At 41.8% G+C, this 18,573-nt stretch overlaps 2 protein-coding genes across 4 annotated transcripts in view; one reads left to right on the top strand and one right to left on the bottom strand.

Moving 5' to 3' along the window:
• The window catches only part of LOC105690694 (monocarboxylate transporter 12-like), a 116,219-nt gene that overhangs the window by 36,013 nt on the left and 61,633 nt on the right, over window positions 1-18,573 (bottom strand). The gene's annotated exons all lie outside the window — the stretch shown is intronic.
• On the top strand, window positions 5,039-7,280 carry LOC105693987 (venom acid phosphatase Acph-1-like). Its single transcript, XM_012414274.3, has 5 exons — window positions 5,039-5,352; window positions 5,438-5,613; window positions 5,720-5,969; window positions 6,085-6,420; window positions 6,502-7,280. The coding sequence occupies exons 1-5, from the start codon at window positions 5,155-5,157 to the stop codon at window positions 6,646-6,648; spliced, it is 1,107 nt and encodes a 368-aa protein (XP_012269697.2). The 5' UTR covers window positions 5,039-5,154; the 3' UTR covers window positions 6,649-7,280.

The raw sequence follows: 18,573 nt of genomic DNA, 5'->3' as shown, positions 1-18,573 counted from the left end.
GCCTCTGTGTCCTATGCCCTCGGCATAATGTAGGCTCTGCAGATATCGCCGATCCACCCTTAGAAAGTGACACTCGCCTCGGGGTTCGAAGAGTGGAATTATTATCATCACGCGCGTGCACGAGGGCGATGTATCGTATCGCAGGTGAAAAACGAAAAGAATTCAGTCATTCCACGAGACAAATTAGAAGATGCGGCGCATGAGTAATTTCTTCTAATCTTCGGCCCCCTATTATTTCGGGCGATTGGAGTCGCCGTGTCGTTCTAACGAGTTTCTCTGACGCGTGTAGGTCGATCGGCCCTTCTGGAAACGCGACGTAATCTTTACTCGTACGGAAAATACGGACAATCCAATATATAATACAGCGTAGTATATAACCGAAGAGATAAATGGAGGAACGAATTGATACCGTAGGATTTATGATCCTTTCGGAAAAGGAAAGAGAGGAAAAAAAAAACTTTCTAATAACAGCTGATTGTGAGTCAGAGCAAGATATATACGAATGCTCCATATATCGCGATACTTGTACACGAGAATCGACGTGAATAATGAAAATAATAGCAATAATAATCGCGTAGACGTATTGAGAAATTCTCCGAAGAATAAGAAAGAAAAAGAAGATACCGTTCGAAAGACGACAGCAGTGGATATTATTATTAGCGGTATTACGGTTTGCTTTGGTAACGTGCACGAAATTGGCCTCGAATTCGATTGCAATTAATCATCTCGGTGGTGTCGATAAATTTTCAAACTGACGCACATTCGTCGTTCGCAGCTCAACAGCTTCATATCGGATATAATCCTATAAACAGCGGTCGGAAAGACCCCCTTCGTCATTTTTCGGGTCCAGATGAACGAAGAAAATTTTCGAAAACAATCTCGCCGGATTTACTCAAATTTCACGTTAATTCTTCTTTTCAGTCTCGCTGCACTCGGACTGCAACTACGGTACGGTGAATCTCTTCGTCGGAGTCTGACACAATTGCTCCGCGACCTCACCGGCGTTATATTCCACTTCACTTACGCCGACGTAACTCTACTTCCCAAAAGTTTATGACGTGCGAAAGTAAAATGCTGGCAGATACATTACTTGTTTCGCGTTACTTTCGGTCTGGTTATGCGATCGCGACGGACGAACCGGGAAAATTCGGCCGTCCGTAACCCGGACGATGGCGGTGTATGAATCTCAATTTTGCTGCGATGAGATTTTTCTTTTTTTTTCACCAGCCATCTTCGCTCTATCATAGTTGAGAATAATTCATGAAAAAAATTAAGGAGCGAAGAGACGATCGCTGTCGAGATGAGATCCGAGTACAATACACAATTTGTATCGTCGACATAAAAATCGACTTCATTTTTATTGTTTCAAGTTTCTGGTAACGGTGAACCACACTACCGTCCGTTTCGTGAATGTTTCCTTAGCGTGTTCAGGCGTTTGATCACCGTATTTTCAAATTGGTAAAATAATCTACGGTGTGAGACACTAGAAACTTCTCGACGATCTGTTCGAAACGTCGACATACTCCGTAGGTCATATTTTTTGATCGATCTCTTCGTCCCTCCCACGAGGCGGGTGTATCGCGCGCATAAATTGAAAACTCCTGGGCCCAGTTTCGGAATATAAATCGTTGAAATTATTCATAATTTCAATTCATTTTATTTTTCTATTTTCTCCTTCTAAAAGAATATTTTCCGCCTCCACGCACAGCTACGGTATGACCGGATACAATATTTCATTTGAAATACAGTTGCAAATGGATCACCCTGTGCGTAACGTACGTGATATCGCCCGGGCGTAAAAAATCGTGTCTAGATATTAATTTCTGCAGGCGATGCATTCCGTGTATTGCGTGGGTTAAATTGGATAAAAACTCATATCCGGTTCCATGCGTTTGTGGTTTTTTCTGTTTTTTTTTTATACGAGCTTTTCATTTTATTTTTCCGTTCTTTTCCCTCATTTTATTTCGTTTGTTTCATTCGCGTTCTCTTGGTTATCTTGGCCCCTCAGTTCAATAACGGACTACCTCAAAAATCGTACATGATTTTGGTAATATAGTTTTGAAAAAAAAAAAACAGAAAATGGAAAATATGGAACTTTGAAAAAACCAGATTCGATATGGCCGGGTCTGCAACGAAGTGCCATAATCAGTTTTTATGCAGGAGTACAGAATGGAAAACAGGAGAGACAGAGAGAAATCAACTGCGGTGAAGGGAAAGAAAATCGCGTGCTTTGAATTGCGTGGCGATAAATTTGTAAAGCTTGAAAGAAATAATGATAAGACCAAAAATTTTACAAATCTACTCGATGTAAAATTTAAAGTTGCGTCTTTCGTAAAAAGCCATCGAGGAAGCGATTTTTCTCTTTACTCTTTTTTCGTCCCTCTAACGATGATTTAATATCACTGCAGCAATTTAATTAGAAATCGTTTGTCTTTACATTACCCTCGTATATAACCGGAAGCGTATCGCTACAATTTTTATTGTCTTCCTTCAACGTTTAATGAGCGCGAGTGCCGCGTCCAGATTTCTCGGGCAGGGGAAGGGAAAAGAAAAAGAGGTGAAAAACCGTTGAGGATTTCCGCTTTTTTGTCCTCGACTTCACCCTTTCTCTTTATCGCCGTTAAATCCACCCCTTCAACATCTCCAGGCGGGTAATTCGCGGAGAATTTTATCGGCACTTTTGCCATGCTTTATCGCGTGATTATCGTCGATTATATTCCTATATAAGGTAGTCGGATTTGACAATGAAACAGCAAAAAATAATGGCTCGTCGTTACGCGGAATCTCAACAATTTCGTTGATAATAATTACGCTGAAAAATTGCGAGACGAGAGAGAGACGAAACAAGCAAATGAATAAAATAACGAAGGTGGATGAAAAACAATAGGAAACAGCGAAGAGGACGTACCCGAAACGGACGGAGGATATTATACGGCCAATCGATACGGTCCAGTGAATTAATCTCCAATCAATTTTCGAGCGGGCAATCGATCATCGTGTGGAAAATTAGGTTTACGAGACAACGCTGAGATGTTGTCCCCTTACGGATTGGCATTTGATCGGTTTATCAAAATACATCGGTTCGAGATCAAGGAGTCCTCGGACGTACGTGGGATTTATCCTTGCGGAGTTCAACGTGTCTCCGCGTCGGACGGACTCGGTTGCAGTAGCGGCAAAAGGCGCAGCGCGTTGCGTCCCGATTCTGGTTCCCCATACCGCGACGCCCGGCGTCCGGTCTCCGACGTCCGGTCAGACGCATTCATCAACTCCCTGGACCGTAGGAACCCGACTTACGACCGATAACCTGTACGACTTTATTTATCTTTGCCAAACAGGATTTCGAGGGTTTTATCTTGCGAGCGTTGTACGTGTACAACGCTGCACGGACGGACGCCGCGCGGACCCCGGTGTCCTTTAAGTAACACGGCCATCAATTATCTCCGAGAAATTTACCAAAGTTTTTTGTTTTTTTTTTTCGCCATTATTTTACCCACCCCCCCCTCGGATTCGCGACGCGACGATATCGTACCGAAACGAAATATTTGAACGGCGTAAAAAATATCTCCTCCCTTCGATCCGTCGATATTTTCTCTCGCATCTTCTCTTTTCGATTCCACGTTGAGCGAACGCGTTTATCGCACGAATACAACGAGTGCGCATACCTGGAGAATTTTGACCTCCGGGCGTTATTCAAAGCTGTCGTTGTACCGATGTATACATACCGATAAACAAGAGACACACCGTCTGCCTCCAACGACGACTAACGACGACAACAAGAACAACGATTTAACAACGTAGGAACTGCGGCACTTAAAACTAACTAACCGATAGATAAAATAAATAGATATTGCGGCAATAAGAAATTTAAGTTTCAATAAAAGACGAGAATAACCGCGGATATAAGTATACCGCCGGTACACACGTACGCGGTACAAGGAATCTACGTAACTGTGTTCGAGTAACTCGAGCAAATTTAATTTACATCGAATAACACGTGAGGAATTTTTTTTTACGAGCGAACGCCTTTGAACAAACCCGCCATCTTTCCTTCCATTCGTCGTTGCATTGATTTATTAACCCATTAAGCAAATAGGTATAGGTTGTACCATGGTAAGGGGCATTTTGTCCCAAATTGTAATTCTCTCTGAAATTTAAAATAAAAAAGAAATGGCGACGCGATCGATGGAGATTTTTCGAATAAAGAAGATCGCGAGAAGTGTACGATATGGTTCGCGATGTAGTCGAAAGTATCGAGACAATTGGCCAACATCAACGCTGAATATGAATGATATTTTATTTCAATACTTTCGCGAGCAGAGTGACGTCATCTCGGTAGACCGTCATCGATACGGATCACTGATTCATCGATATTAATACATATGGGAATATTAATGGTAACAAGAATGGAAAATATTCATCGTTATGATTATCGCAGCTATGTATTTACCGTGTCCACGCTATGGGGTATACAAGGTGCATGTCATTATTATATACCGAGTGCACGTACGCGTGATTACGAACGTCGTAAATCATTCGATTCGACCTGAACTGCTGCCGCACGGTTCGCTAGGTACAAATCATTAGCGTCAACATTGTCATCGATACGGTTGTACACGTACCGTGGTAGGGAGCAGATAAGAACCGCGCATAATCATTAGGATAATGATACCCGATTGTCATTTATCCTTCCGAAGTGTGTGTGTTTCTTTATCTCCTTTTCGCCATCCCTTCTTCGATTAATCAAAATTAAGGATACGACGTTGACAATGGAAGCGTGTGGAATGAAAATTCATTCATCCGATCAATCCGATTGAATGCCGGAACGATGTAATAGGTCACAAAAAAATCCACTCCCAAATCTACGGCACATTTTTTGCAGAAAATTTATGAACGCTAACCGACACCGGTAATCGCGCACGCGGAGCATTGTAACGATAACCTGGATCGATTTCCCTCTCTAAAATTTTGTATCGGACAAAAAAGGGGAGGATAAGATAGCGTTTCGAATTGTGCTCTCGTCGACGAGATAAATTGTCCGAGTCTATACCGTTTCGTTAAATTTGTTCGGAGTTCCTCGCGATTCTTGTTTCGGCGATTGTCGGACTCGGCGAATTTTTTCGGATCGGTGTGCGAGTTCGAAATTCACGCGTGAAAATGCCGACTTCGCGCGAGCTGATCGTCTGCGGTTTAACGCTGATTCTGAGTCGGTCTTTTGGCGAAGATCTGAAACTGGTTCAGGTGATTTTTCGACACGGCGACAGAGCGCCGAATTTCGATTCGATAGAATTTTACCCGTTGGATCCGTACGCGAACGAAACTTGGTATCCTCACGGCTGGGACGGTCTGACCAACGTAAGTTTACATCTTCCAAGGAATCTTAGAACGATAAGGAAAATAATCGAGTGACTCTCGTTAATGACGAACGTCCCTCTTCAAGGAGGGTAAAAGAAGAGCTTACGACCTCGGCGTATTTTTGAAAGAAAGATACGGCGGATGGCTGGGCGATATTTATCTATCGAACGAAGTGGAATTTCGAAGCAGCAATATGGAGCGAACAATTATGTCGGCGCAACTTGTTGCCGCCGGACTTTTTCCGCCGACGAGAATTCAGAGGTACGACTGGTCGCCGAAAAAAGTTGGACGAGATGACCGATGAGCGAAATGCAGGAAAAAAATCAACAAACGTTCTAAGAGTCCATCGTTTCTTTTTTCCCGACAGGTGGAATGAAAATTTGAACTGGCAACCGATACCGGTATTCGCGAGTCCCACGAGTATGAAACGTTTGTACGCTACCCACATGCAATGTCCTCGTCTCGTCGCCATGCGCAATGAGATACTCAAAACTGACGCCCATCTGATCCAACGCAACGAAGAGCTGAAGGAGTTCTATGAATTTTTAACTCCGAAAATCGGCAGGACCGCGGGGCAACTCGAAACCTTCCTCGTTTACCATCAGCTTGTTTCAGAGGTGCGACGAGGTGTTGGGGACAAGTATTTTTTTTTTTTTTTTTTTTCGAGTCGAAGGATGAAAAAAATGGGCAGACAATTTTCTTCTCTTCCGTAACGTTCGAATTATTCCCTAGCTCTACGCGAACCTGCCGTTACCCGAATGGACGAGAGGTATTTTTCCCGAAGGACGAATGGAGAGGGTCGCTTCGTACCAGTTTATCGTTAATTCTTACAACAAGTCGATGATCCAGTTGGAAGGAGGCGTGTGGATTCGAGAACTGTTGAATAACGTCGATAGCTATTTGAACAAATCCCAGAGCGCGAGCAGGAAAGCAATTTTCCACGGGGCTCACGAGTACAACATCGCCGCGATTCTGATCGCCCTAGGAGTCTTCGAACAACACGTTCCATTCTACTGCAACACCATCATGTTCGAGCTCTCGAAAATAGATGAGGACTTCTACGTCAAGGTAACTTCCGCGATTCCACATCGAATAATCTCGCATTCTCAAAGATCGCGAATGACGTTCGTCCCTGCGGCAATGTTTCAGGTTTTGTACAAACGCAAGGACTCCGTCGAAGAACTGGTCATCCCAGGATGTGGCGCTGCAAATTGTCCCTTGGAAACGTTTCGCCGGATGGTGGAAGACGTCGTTTTTACCGGTGATGTTGAAGCCGCGTGTCGGATGAAAAACTAAAAAAATTCAGATAACAAAAATCGAATGATATTTCGTAACGAAGATGTATTTTATTGCGGCCGTGCATCGATCAACGTATTTCACGATCGAAGACAGACGAAATTCCGAGCGCATTCAGCCGGTCGAGAGAAGGTGATTCAAATTGTATGCAGATTCGCGAATGATATATCGTGTCAAAAATTTTCATATTTTCGTTAAATTTTCGTTTATCCCAGAGTCCTGCGGCGCTCGCGAACACCGCTACGTCGTTTGCTTGATGCGATAATAAATGCGACCGAAGTTATTTTCACGTTAACTGCAGCAGTTGCAGAAATTCACAGACGATTAAATCATCAAAAAAGAATATCATTACGAACAGTTATTTAGACATATTTCTACCGTTCCGTAACAGAAGTTATAACCCGTGATGTATGTACAAATTCAAAAAAAAAACTACGATACATTTGACCGAAAACTTTCCGAGAGGAAAAATGAAACCTCCTTCGCTTCAGCGCCCACAAATTTGTACGAACTTTTGAACGAGCTGTTTCGAATACAGAGATAGGGATCTGAAAAATGTAAAAACCAAAAATGAAAAAAGAAAACGAACTATACCGCAGAAAAAAATAAAAAAGTCAGGCGTTCAACCGGGACGATTCACGTGTGTGGATATTGATTGTGACGGGGCTATTTGTTGATCTGTCTGTAACATAACGCGGTGGCATGACTTATCGTTTAGAAGCCGAATAATGAAGTCAGATATTTTTGCTGTCATCTTCGGACCTTGGCGGCGGTGCTCTCTCTATTGTAAACTTCCTCATGAATTTCTACCTGCGTACGCGCAATGTACGAAGACTCACGTCAATTTAATCATTTTAAAAAACATCAAGTTCCAGGTCGCAGGTACTCGTTCACCGTTGAGCTCACCGAGATCGCTACTGATCCCTCCTTTCAACCAAAATACCATCGAAATCTTGTCTTACTTATCGTTAATCAGGGAAACTGATGAACTGTTCGAAGAACATCACTGGATGGATAATGTACGACGATCAGAGGTCGAATTAATTGACAGGGTCGTTTACTCAATTTAGCGTTATTTATCGTTTCGATTGGCAAATATTATATTGTATCCACATTACGCACACGTTAGTGGCTCTTTGATTTATAATTTATAATTTGCCCTATCGCGAATTGAGGTAGGTAATATGGAAACGCGATTTTGTCACACGGCTCCGATACGAAACGCAACGTAAGTTCCGTTCCGTTCTTCGATCGCCGCAACGAGCGGACTCTTTTACTTATTATGCCGCTAACTAAGACAGTTATTGATTTAATACTATCCTCGTAAGATTAACAGGTCAATTACCGTCCAAACGCTATGTACGTACGTAAGGACATAGAGTACGTACGGTTTACATAGCTTTCCCAACGTCTCTCGCACTTGAAACGAACCTACCGTATTACATACGGTAGGTATATAACGTACGCGCAGAGGACATCGAATAAACCAGCTGACATGCATGTCTGTATATTATATAATATAGCTATATGTATATCACTACCTGTTGCTGGAACAACAGGTGTGTGTGGAAATTGTTCGAAAACGGCCGCACGAGGTGGAGTAAAATATCGAAATTTTCAATTTTCGTTCATGACTATTAACGTCCGAGGGACCGTGATGGGAAAATCTTTGTACCCGTGCGATCGTCGCGTCGCGTAGCCGGTCCTGCCGTATGCTCTTTTTAGTTGTTCAAGAGAGTGTCTTAGCGAGCTCGGGGCCTTATAAGGCCCGGTATCTTAGCGTTACATTGACAGGAAGAATCTACACTGTCCTAAGACTGGACTGAAAAATCGGATGAGAGAAGAGGAGGGAGAGGGAGACAAAAAACCGCCCGATATCTTTTTTCTCTCTCCAGTTCGTTTCTTTTCCAGAAAACGCCTACCCAGATTCCTTCGAACCGTCTGCGATAGAGAACTGGGGGGCGGCCATTTCTTTGTGCGACTTCCGCTTTCGGTGATCAAGTAATGTAATTTCAGTAGCGCGGGGTATCGTATATAGCCCAGATAGTTGGCCATTGAGAAAAAAATAGCTCGGGAAGCCAGTCTTCTTTTGTACGGGAACATTTAGATACGAGCCCTTGATACATATAATCAGGAAAAAGGTTTTTGAAAGTCTTCCGCTTTCTGTATTCTTTTATTAATACGCCTCGCGGACGATACTTGGATTCAAATGTGGACCACCGCAGCACTCGCACGATTCATATGTCATAACTAATGCGAAAATTCCTCTATTTTTTTTGGTCGTTTGAATTGTTTTTTTTCTTCTACGACACATCCACGACTATACCCTCCGAATACACGCTGTTAGAAATGTTCTAATAAGCGAGCCACTCTAGCCGCTCTGGAGAAAATTGCAGTTCTACCTCGTTACGAACTGGTAGACTAATACGCCCGTACAGCTAGTTCGTATAATGCAATTACGAAATTACGGAAATTAAATATAAAAAACCAGACCCGGCAGAGCTCTAATTATCGTTTATCTTCCGACGCACGTATAATGATATTTTAATTTTTACACGTTACTATTTTCCGCCATCGATTCCTTTTTTTTTACCTACGTCTCCGCCTCACACTCGTTCTTTTGTCAATTTTACGCCTCCGCTGTGCGTTCGTTGGACTCAATTTCTTTCTTTTTTTTTTCTTTCTTGCAAATTCAAAAATCCTGTTCCACAATAAATGCAAGCTTTTAAACTTATCGTTTCAACGGGTCAGTGGCATGAGCCGTAAGGCGTTCACGTCGCGCATAGTAGTTGCGATCGCTTTATAGAAAACTAATGGTCAACGATAGTATATTGGACCTGAGAACGTGAGGGGAATATATCTTTATATTGGCTCTACGAATCGCTCGCGCTAGTTCTCCAATGTGTGCTCCAATTTTACGTTTTTTCTCTTCTTATCCTTCTCTCACTTTCGTTCTTCGAAAATTTCTTGAAGAGAAAAAAAAAAAAAAAAGAACCATCGGGAATCCACACCTGGACTCTGGAGAGAGAGTCATAGTGATGTTTCATCCGAGCGTGCATGACTTCGGACATTTACGATCTCATTTACTAGCTCACATACCCGTTCCTCGTTTCCTTCAAACCGAAACACGTCACGCTTCGAATCTACCTCTGCTTTGCGACGCGACGAGAGAAAAAAAAAAAAAAAACATTCACCCACTGAAACTGTGATAAGATTATCAACGGATCGCTTCTGGGTCCGAATTGTGACGGGAAAAGAAAGCTTTTTCAACCAACGAGAAGAATTTTTCTTTCTTTGAAAATTAGGCGCGAAGTTTTGGATTGCGGTTGAAGAAAAGAGAACAAAACTAGTCTATCCGTGGTATTTAAACCCAGTCCAATTATCCATAGAACAAACGCCATGGAAAATAGGGAAAAAAATGAAAAAGGAGAGAAGACAAACGGCTGGATTTTATGGGTCGAGGTTCAGACGGTCGCGTCGGCAGCTGCATCATTCCTGTCAATTAACACCGCAGGTTTTTAAATTTACCTCAAGTTCGTTTTCGATCGCATAAATTTTCCACACGGAGACGCGCGCGAGATTCGTGTGAAATGAAGATCAAACCGCGCGGGGTAATCGCGCCGATGTGAACAGACCCGCGGTACACCGGGAGCCAGGAGGATGAAGAGAGAAGAGAAAAGTCCGGCGTATGATACCAAAGTGTAAAATTTGTTAAGAATTTCAATGGCTCTAATTAGTCATCAACTTATCACCTGGGATAAACGCGCATACTATGCTCGAGTGCAACAAGCTCACGCTCGCATAATTTATCGACTTATACGATTTAATTGCCCTATGCAGTTCTCGCGCGCATTTATGTATCTGTGGTACACACGCGCGGACATATACCGACTCCGAGAGAGCTGGGGTATATTTATTGCACCTCGAACACGCGCTGTCGAAAGACAACGCGACGATCCTTATACACCATATCGCATTTAATTGTTATTTATATTCATCTCGATTTATGTGACCCATTTTAGGGAGAGGTAAAAAAAAAAAAACCAAAGGAATGAGAAGAGGAGGGAAAAATAAATTTTTCAGAAAAAGGAACGCGCGTAATTATTGAGTTCGAATTTTAACGAGATCGAATAAATGTGAATTTTCGCGAAGATGGAAATTATTTATCTCCCCCGGAAATTCTCGTAGGGGTTATAATGTTCTCCGTGGCGCGATGTCGCGTGTCCGCGAAAACCCGTGTTAACTAAAATATGAAACGATGACGCGTATAAATAGGTTCGTTCCTACGCTCCGGTAGAAAAACGCGAGTTGAGCTATGACCGCAAAATGTTCATTCTCTTTTCTCCATTTGGCTGTTCGTTTTCGTTTTTCCTACGAATAACGGGATGGTTGATACACCAATTAGACGCAACGTACATCCACGTAATGATCATATTCATTGGAATATTGCACGGCTAATTTGATTTACTTCGAGATTAATTTTATACCAGACCGATAAAACGACGTTCGGCCGCCGAATGAGCAACGGAAATAATTCGTTGCACGCGGTCGAATTTTGCCAATTCTCGACTCAACTCAATTTCTCGAAGGGCTTTTTTTTTCACGGAGACAAATTTTGCCCCCGCTTAGCGTGCTGTACACACTATTTCCAGGTCTAATGGCGACGACACGTTCGCGTCTCTGAGGGTGAATTATTTATTTTCACAGTTCACATCAAGTAAAGTTTGTTATTTTAAGAACCCCGATATTACATCTACGTATATGAGAATTTGGCGGGAGGATGTATTCTCGGATTTCGTAAGTCGTTTTCGAAGCACGGAAAATTTTTAATCCCGATTCAACCAACGAATGATCAAAGGCCGATCACGTCATCGGCGAGCTCTTCGCTCGGCGGGGGCGAAAAAAAACAAAAAAGAAAAAAAAGAAATATTTTCGAAACCCCGAAGAAGGAAGAAGCATCCGTCAAGAGCGGATACGATCTAAAAAGCATTTCGTAAACTGATCCGAACGTGGGAAGAAAGTTTGCGATGCTATCGACTTTCGAATGAATGTTGAGAGTGGTCGATATCTCGCGACCCCGGAAGCTAAAAATGCCCGTATTACGATTAGACGTAAAACCGCGAGAGGTGAAAAAATTTATTAATCTTTTGAGGGCGATCTCAAAAAGGCGGAAAGAAGAGGCGATTAAAAGAACGGCTGAAAATATACTACCCACCCATTTATGATCGAAATTAACAGCTCTTTCAACTTTCATCTTATCCGCTCGCCGTGTACGCGTAAAAAGAGATGATGGGGAAGTTGAGGGAAAAAAAATTTTGTTTCTCGTCGTCTCGAAAGAAAATGCTTCTTCAAACCCGTCCTCGTTTTATAGGGATAGAAAATTTTTTCACACACGTCTTTTTTCCTAAAAAAAAAAAAAATTATCGCAAGTTTTTTCTTATCCTCCGATCTTGTTAGCTATGCGCGACAGTTCTTTCACACCGCTACTTTACCGCATCGCTTTTTATTCCTCACCGGCCATTTTCCCTCCTAGATTTTTCTTGCATTCCCTCGTTGCATCGAATGTATTTTATAAATTTGAATATATTATACGTACACGTACAACGACGTATAGTCTAATATCGGTAAGACAAACGAGACTCGTGTTTCCAGACGTAGCGCAGCAAAAGTAGCGGGAGAAACGCGGCGCTATAGCTGCTGGCAGTAAATTGAAATGCGCGCGGTAAAAAAGCGGCTATTGCCGCAGCTTTTCGCTTCCTATTTTTCATTTTTTCCCCACGCGAGTATGAGGTATATACAGATGTAGTACATCCATATCGCAGTTTCCGTCGCGACGCTTAGCGTCTTCGCTCGACGACGTTTAAAAATGTGAAGGATATACGCTGCGTGAGGTCTGTTTGAATAAACAAATCCGTTAAAGTCGTACGTCTTTCGCGAATGAGATTATTAATATACGTACAGAAAAAAATAAAAAAGGGTCAATCAACTATCGCGTAACGTATAGCGAGCGCGAAAAGTTTTACCGAGATTTGTTACACGAGTTTTACCGCGATTTAATGCACCGAGATGCGAATGGAGGTAATTGATTTTACCGGGAAAGAAAATCGTGGAAATCGTGCAACGGGACACCTCGATTATGCCGGGGATTTTCACTCGGAGAAAAAAAAGGGAAGAGGAAAAATTTATTCGAAAGCGCGAGAAAAAAAAAGCTTCGTTGTACCCATATGAGCGAGGATAACGATGTAGGAAAATATTTGCTGGTAAATATTTTAACATCTGAGGAAGAGAAAAAAAGGTGTTTGGCGAGAGACGGTTTTCCTACTCAAGCGGGGTTCAACGTATGGGAATAAAATGCGAGAATAATCGACGCGCCGGAAAATAATTTTCTAATATCGGAGAAGAAGGGGGGGGAGAAAAATCGTCGCATGACGATTGAACGCGTAAATTATTCTCTCTTTTTTTTTCCTCTTTTTAAACCCTAAGTACTTGTGGCGGAATGTCGAGTGATTTGCCAAGTAAAACACGCGTTTCAGTCGTATTTTCGTTTTATCAAACCGGTAGGTATTCCGCTTTATTAGCCGGAGCGTTTGTATGCACGTGTGTACAAAATACCTCAATGTTAAGATTTTTATTTTCAGCTGGAAAAGTCAACAAGCGGTGCGTTACGTTCGCATCACTTTCGCTTATTACACGTATACGTATACGTAGGTAGGTATGCAGATAGAATACACCGTCGTCGCGGCATCGGAGCTGAAAAACGTCACGGCGATATAATACCGCGCTATACGCGACGTCTCTGTTAAAAGCATTCTCGTCGCATCTCTCGTCATACGTCTTCGCTACCTATACGTACATTTCTCTACGCGGTGGTATGTGTGTGCGTGTGCGTGTGTGTGTGCGTACACAAGTAAAATATTTGCATATGTGATGCATCAACGCGAAAATTGGACGACCGCGTGACGATATTCCCTTGGAAAACGAAACTGCATTTTCACCGGGACCGGCGGGGTGGAGACGAAGCACCTATTTTTTGTCGGGCTCACTTTGCCCTCTTTGCTTTCGTCCGACTCGTTTCACTTTTTTCGTCGCGATGCACGGAGGCTAAAAAACGCCTCGAGTTCCTCGAAACTTTTCGAGATTTTTAAAATACCCCGTCGACGCGCCCGGACTCCGTCAATGTCTCCGTATCCTCCGATTGCAATTAGTTACCCTCTCCTAACTGATCCCAACGACCATTTAGCTGATGGGGTTCTACCATCGAGCTTGAGATAAAAAAGAGAACCAGATGAGAGAAAAAAAATCGTCCAACGGCGTCGAAAGAGTGAAGGAAAAAAAGAAATTTTTCAACTACGCGAGAAATAATTTCGCGACTTCGAGTGTGGCGCTGAGCTTTTTTTTGCTGAGGAACGGGTACGCGGTCAGCGAGACCGAAGCGGAATTTCCTGTTGCGGATAAAACCGTGATTTTTAACTGTCAAACAGTTTAATGATCTCAGATCACGTGCGTTTCGTCCGTTCTTGAAAACATTTCACGGATACACCGGCGGAAAAATAGTAAAAATATTAGTAAAAAAAATCAAAGATCAAAAAATGAGTAGATCGAGCAACAGCTTTCAGACTCGCGGATGGCCAGATATTTATTATTTCAAATTCATAAAAATAATGTGCCCCAAAAATCGTAAAACGCGGTCTAGTTTGTGCGGAGGAGGCACTGCTGATATCAACAAAAATTTCGTAGGGAAAAAAGAAAATTGAAAATCTTGAGGGTCCAAATAGAACTATTTCACAATCGTTAACGGGGCGATGCATATGTATGAATATGAAATAAATTTGATATAAAATACGTACGAGAAGAATGGTATCACGTGACCACGTGCTGCCCGATCACTCATCCGTCATCCGGTTAATTATTTACTTGCAAATAAAGTTCCGGGAGAGATTTCGTGATACGCGAACTATATAAAATTGCTATTTCAATTACGTAGAGCGTACGTGTGCACTGTGCACACTCAAGTGTATCCCTGTGTTGCGTGCGTATGTGATATCCGTACATATATTAATAAGGAGAACACGCCACCGGCATCGGCTCGCGTTTCAAGATCCATACAAATGTCTCTATCCGTCATACGCAGGTATTTGTATAAATAAATAATAATTATACCAATGCCTGCGTACGCTTTCCATCGGACACGTTGATTCACGTGCAGCAACAAACGCGACGAAAACAAAAATTAGGTTTTTGTTCCCATGATAATTTGAAAAAAAATTAATAACTCCATAATCGATTCGTGACTGAAAATACTTTTCTCAACTACGCGCAGGTAATTATTAATTTTGTTCGAACGCATATCGAGTGAAACGAAATGAGGGAAGAAAAAGAAATTCAAATAAACTCGAGTGTTGAATGAAGACGAAGGGGAAGAGAACTCTATGTATTTTTTCCTTGCGCTGAAAATAACCGTAGCTGGAACTCGGTTTTAATCACGAGTGGCTAATGACGGCGAAAAAATTCTTGTCAATTGAATTTGTAATACTGATTAGTTACACCTCTCGGTGGCATGACTGCGTGATAATGGAAAAGGCGAATTATTATTCGTCACTTTTGCGCCAGAATGACTTTCGAATCGCACGACTGTCTAACGTTATACAGTCCAGTTAAAGTTTCATCTCCGATTCGCTTTCCATCGCAACAAAGGAGAGCAGCGAATTCAGAAGCCATATTCCGATTCTAACTTAATTATGAGCCTGATGAAACGAATCGAAGGAGTCGTGAAAAAATCGAGTAATCAACGAAATGAAATAATAGCGAAGGCAAATGTTTTGCGGCGAATAAATTCGCTCATCTTTCAACCGATTCGACAAATCGATATCTCATTTGGCTCGGGTATAGGCATAGGTATTACGCGAGTGTACTAATAATACGAATAATATCTATAGCTCTCGGTATTATATGTGTACATATACTGCCTATATAAAGTCTACACCACAAGCTTTCACTTTCGTTATTATTTATGATTCAACACGCCTCCCTTTTATATCGTTCGATACACGTCTTCCTACAGCTCCCTGTATCGAATAACGTAAATTCCGTTTTGCGATGTCGACATGCTTCCAGAGGATAATTTTCAAGCCCTAATAATCGGGATTGCCAAAAAATGGTAAAATCAAAATTCAGAGACTCGGGTGACTCGTTTTCCATCCAGGAATCGATGAGATTTCCACGACGTCCACCGCTCCCGATGACTTAGATTTCAATGGGTAATATGTACCTGGAGAAATGTGACGAGAGTCGATTCGCTGCGACTCGGCGCTAAATTTATATCGTGCGAATCCGTGGCTGACTCACCTGCAACAGAAAGGTGATACGATGCAATTAACAAATGTGTTTAAGGAAACTGGTCCCCGTATACTGTACTTCGAGTCCGCCACGGTTATGCACTGTGCATCGCGGTTACTCGGAGAGGAAAAAAAAATGTTCAAGAAGAAAGAGAAAAAAATCAGATTGCGCGCCCGGTGGATCGTAAATTGTACGAGCCATTATACGTACGTGTATTATAATTGGTTCGGAATTGCATATAATTAAAAATTAAAGGTAAATTTTTCGGTCAAGCCGGTCCGTCGATTTGCAGGTTCGAAAAAATTGAGAGACCAATAAATCAAGACGCGTCATTTAAGGAGAGCGAAAAAAAGAAGCCGTCACGTCCCGCGCAATTATATTTTCTGATCACCTCGGCCCTGCTAATTAATTGGACAAAATAATAATTGACAATAAAATTGAATTTGAGAAACGAAGTGGGTCACGTACTGCGCCGACAATTCTTGCTCGTATTTTATCAGATTATCCGCGTTCCGATACGTAGGATAATTTATTCGGTTGCGACGCACGAGACGTGGACAGTTAATTAATAATTATTTCGACGGCGAATTTTTTTATCCTTTTTTTTCTCCACGGCGAGGATGATCCGGTCGCAGATTTTTCGTTTCGCCGCAAATACCGCTTCACACCTATGCCCGGTGAACCGAATACGATTGGCGCGTACCGCGAGGATAAAAAACGAAAAAATTCATTATCCAGGCGTCTAAGTTCCGCTTCAGCTATGAAGTACAAAAAAACAGAAAATTCAGAAGCGCGATAATGACTTTTTGACAGCTGTAAAAATTTTTTTCTCTTTCGCTCCTTTTATAGTTTCTTCTATTTGTAATATTTTTTCAACGTGAGAAGATATTATCTACGTCCGATTCGTTTATAATTATACATCACAGCGATTGCATCGCCAAAAAGTCAATCAGCTTAGATGCAGGTTTTTGTCGGTGTTCTTTTTTTTTCGTTTCTTATACCGTACACATTAACGATTGCAAAACAATATCGAATGAAGAGAGAAAAAAATATACGAAAAACGCATCGCTGATGGTCTCTTTTTCTTCTTTCTTTTTTTTTTGGTGAAGAAGTTCTGTAATTATTTCAAGCTATTTAGCATCAGCGAGTGATTGACGTGGGTAACATGCGCTGATAAATAATGCGTGGGCGGTTTATATTTATAATATTGATCGGTATAATCGATTTTCGTGCTACCTCGTTACCGTTGTAACGCGATTCTACTATTCGTTTCACAATTCAACGTCCCCCACTGAATCCAAATAAAAAAAATTCGGATATCCAATTACTACAGATACAGCGGGGGGGTTGAAATCCGATCGACTTTCTCCGTCATTACATGACCAATAGCATCTCTGTGTTAGAATCGAGAAAAAAATTATCAAACGGAGAAACAATGAAGTGGAAAAAAATTCGGATCTCTTTTGGACTCGTTCTTGACCTTTTTCTTTCGAGCCTCTCATTTCAATAAAATATTACACTGTTATTTCTTAACGTTTATGGACACTGACTCTCGTAAAAATTTCCATCGAATATACAACTCCCATACACAACTGTTTTCAGGATATTTCATTCATGAGAATCTGAAGATGCAGCCAAGAAAAAAAAAAAAAAAAAAATCGAGGACTGTAAAATATGATTTTTTCGTCCACCGAGGGAACAAGTATAAGTATTCTGTGATTCTCTTTCGTCCGGAGATAAAGCGTAAAAATTTCGTTATGAAAAATAAAAGAGGGGGAATTGTGCACGGGACGTTATGGCGAGCGAACGACTCGCGAATGGAAATATCGAGTGACAAAAGTTTTCAAGAAAAATTTTCATCCAGATACTTTTATCGCATCGACTGAAAAAGAAGTCAGTTAACCGAACTCCCTCCTCCTCCGTGACGTAGTATTTTCCCGGTGCATTGTGGTCCCGGAATTCTTTTTCATCGTGGCAATGGAAGCTACGGGGAATCCAATTTCAACCTTTCTTTCACCCCATTTTACATCGTGCAGCAAATTCTACTATACCCGATGCGTTCTACCCCTATGGCGTTAGCTTTATTGTTATTATATTCAACCCGACGCCGACGCCGACGCCTCGGTCGGAACTTCACGCTGCACACGTCCACCACAAATTCGAAATCGATCTTGGAAATTAGTTGAAAAATCAATCGAACGATTTCCGACAAAATTACTCAACGAAATCGCAGCCGATCAATTTAAAATTCATGACCAATGGGGATACCGACCGCGAATTGCAACCACAAACATAAAAATCGAAAAGGAAAAAAAAAAGAAAAAATAGATCCGGGCTGATCCAGTTCGGTATCCGTATAATAATTTAAGTTTCACTTGAGTTCGGCGTATACCTATATAACGGTATTAATAAACTGGGCGTGGATAAATATTTCGAACGACTAACAAGTGACTAGAGGCAGCAGCATATAGGTAGATATTATATATACATACATGTATACGTGGACGTATGTATACCATTCGACGTTATGTCCGTTCGCTGGTGGAGGTATAGTAAAAATACGTAGGACTTTGTACACGACTTTGGTAC

The sequence above is a fragment of the Athalia rosae genome, chromosome 6 (assembly GCF_917208135.1).
Source record: "Athalia rosae chromosome 6, iyAthRosa1.1, whole genome shotgun sequence".
Classification (NCBI taxonomy): domain Eukaryota; kingdom Metazoa; phylum Arthropoda; class Insecta; order Hymenoptera; family Athaliidae; genus Athalia; species Athalia rosae.
This window is presented reverse-complemented; position numbering and strand designations above follow the sequence as displayed.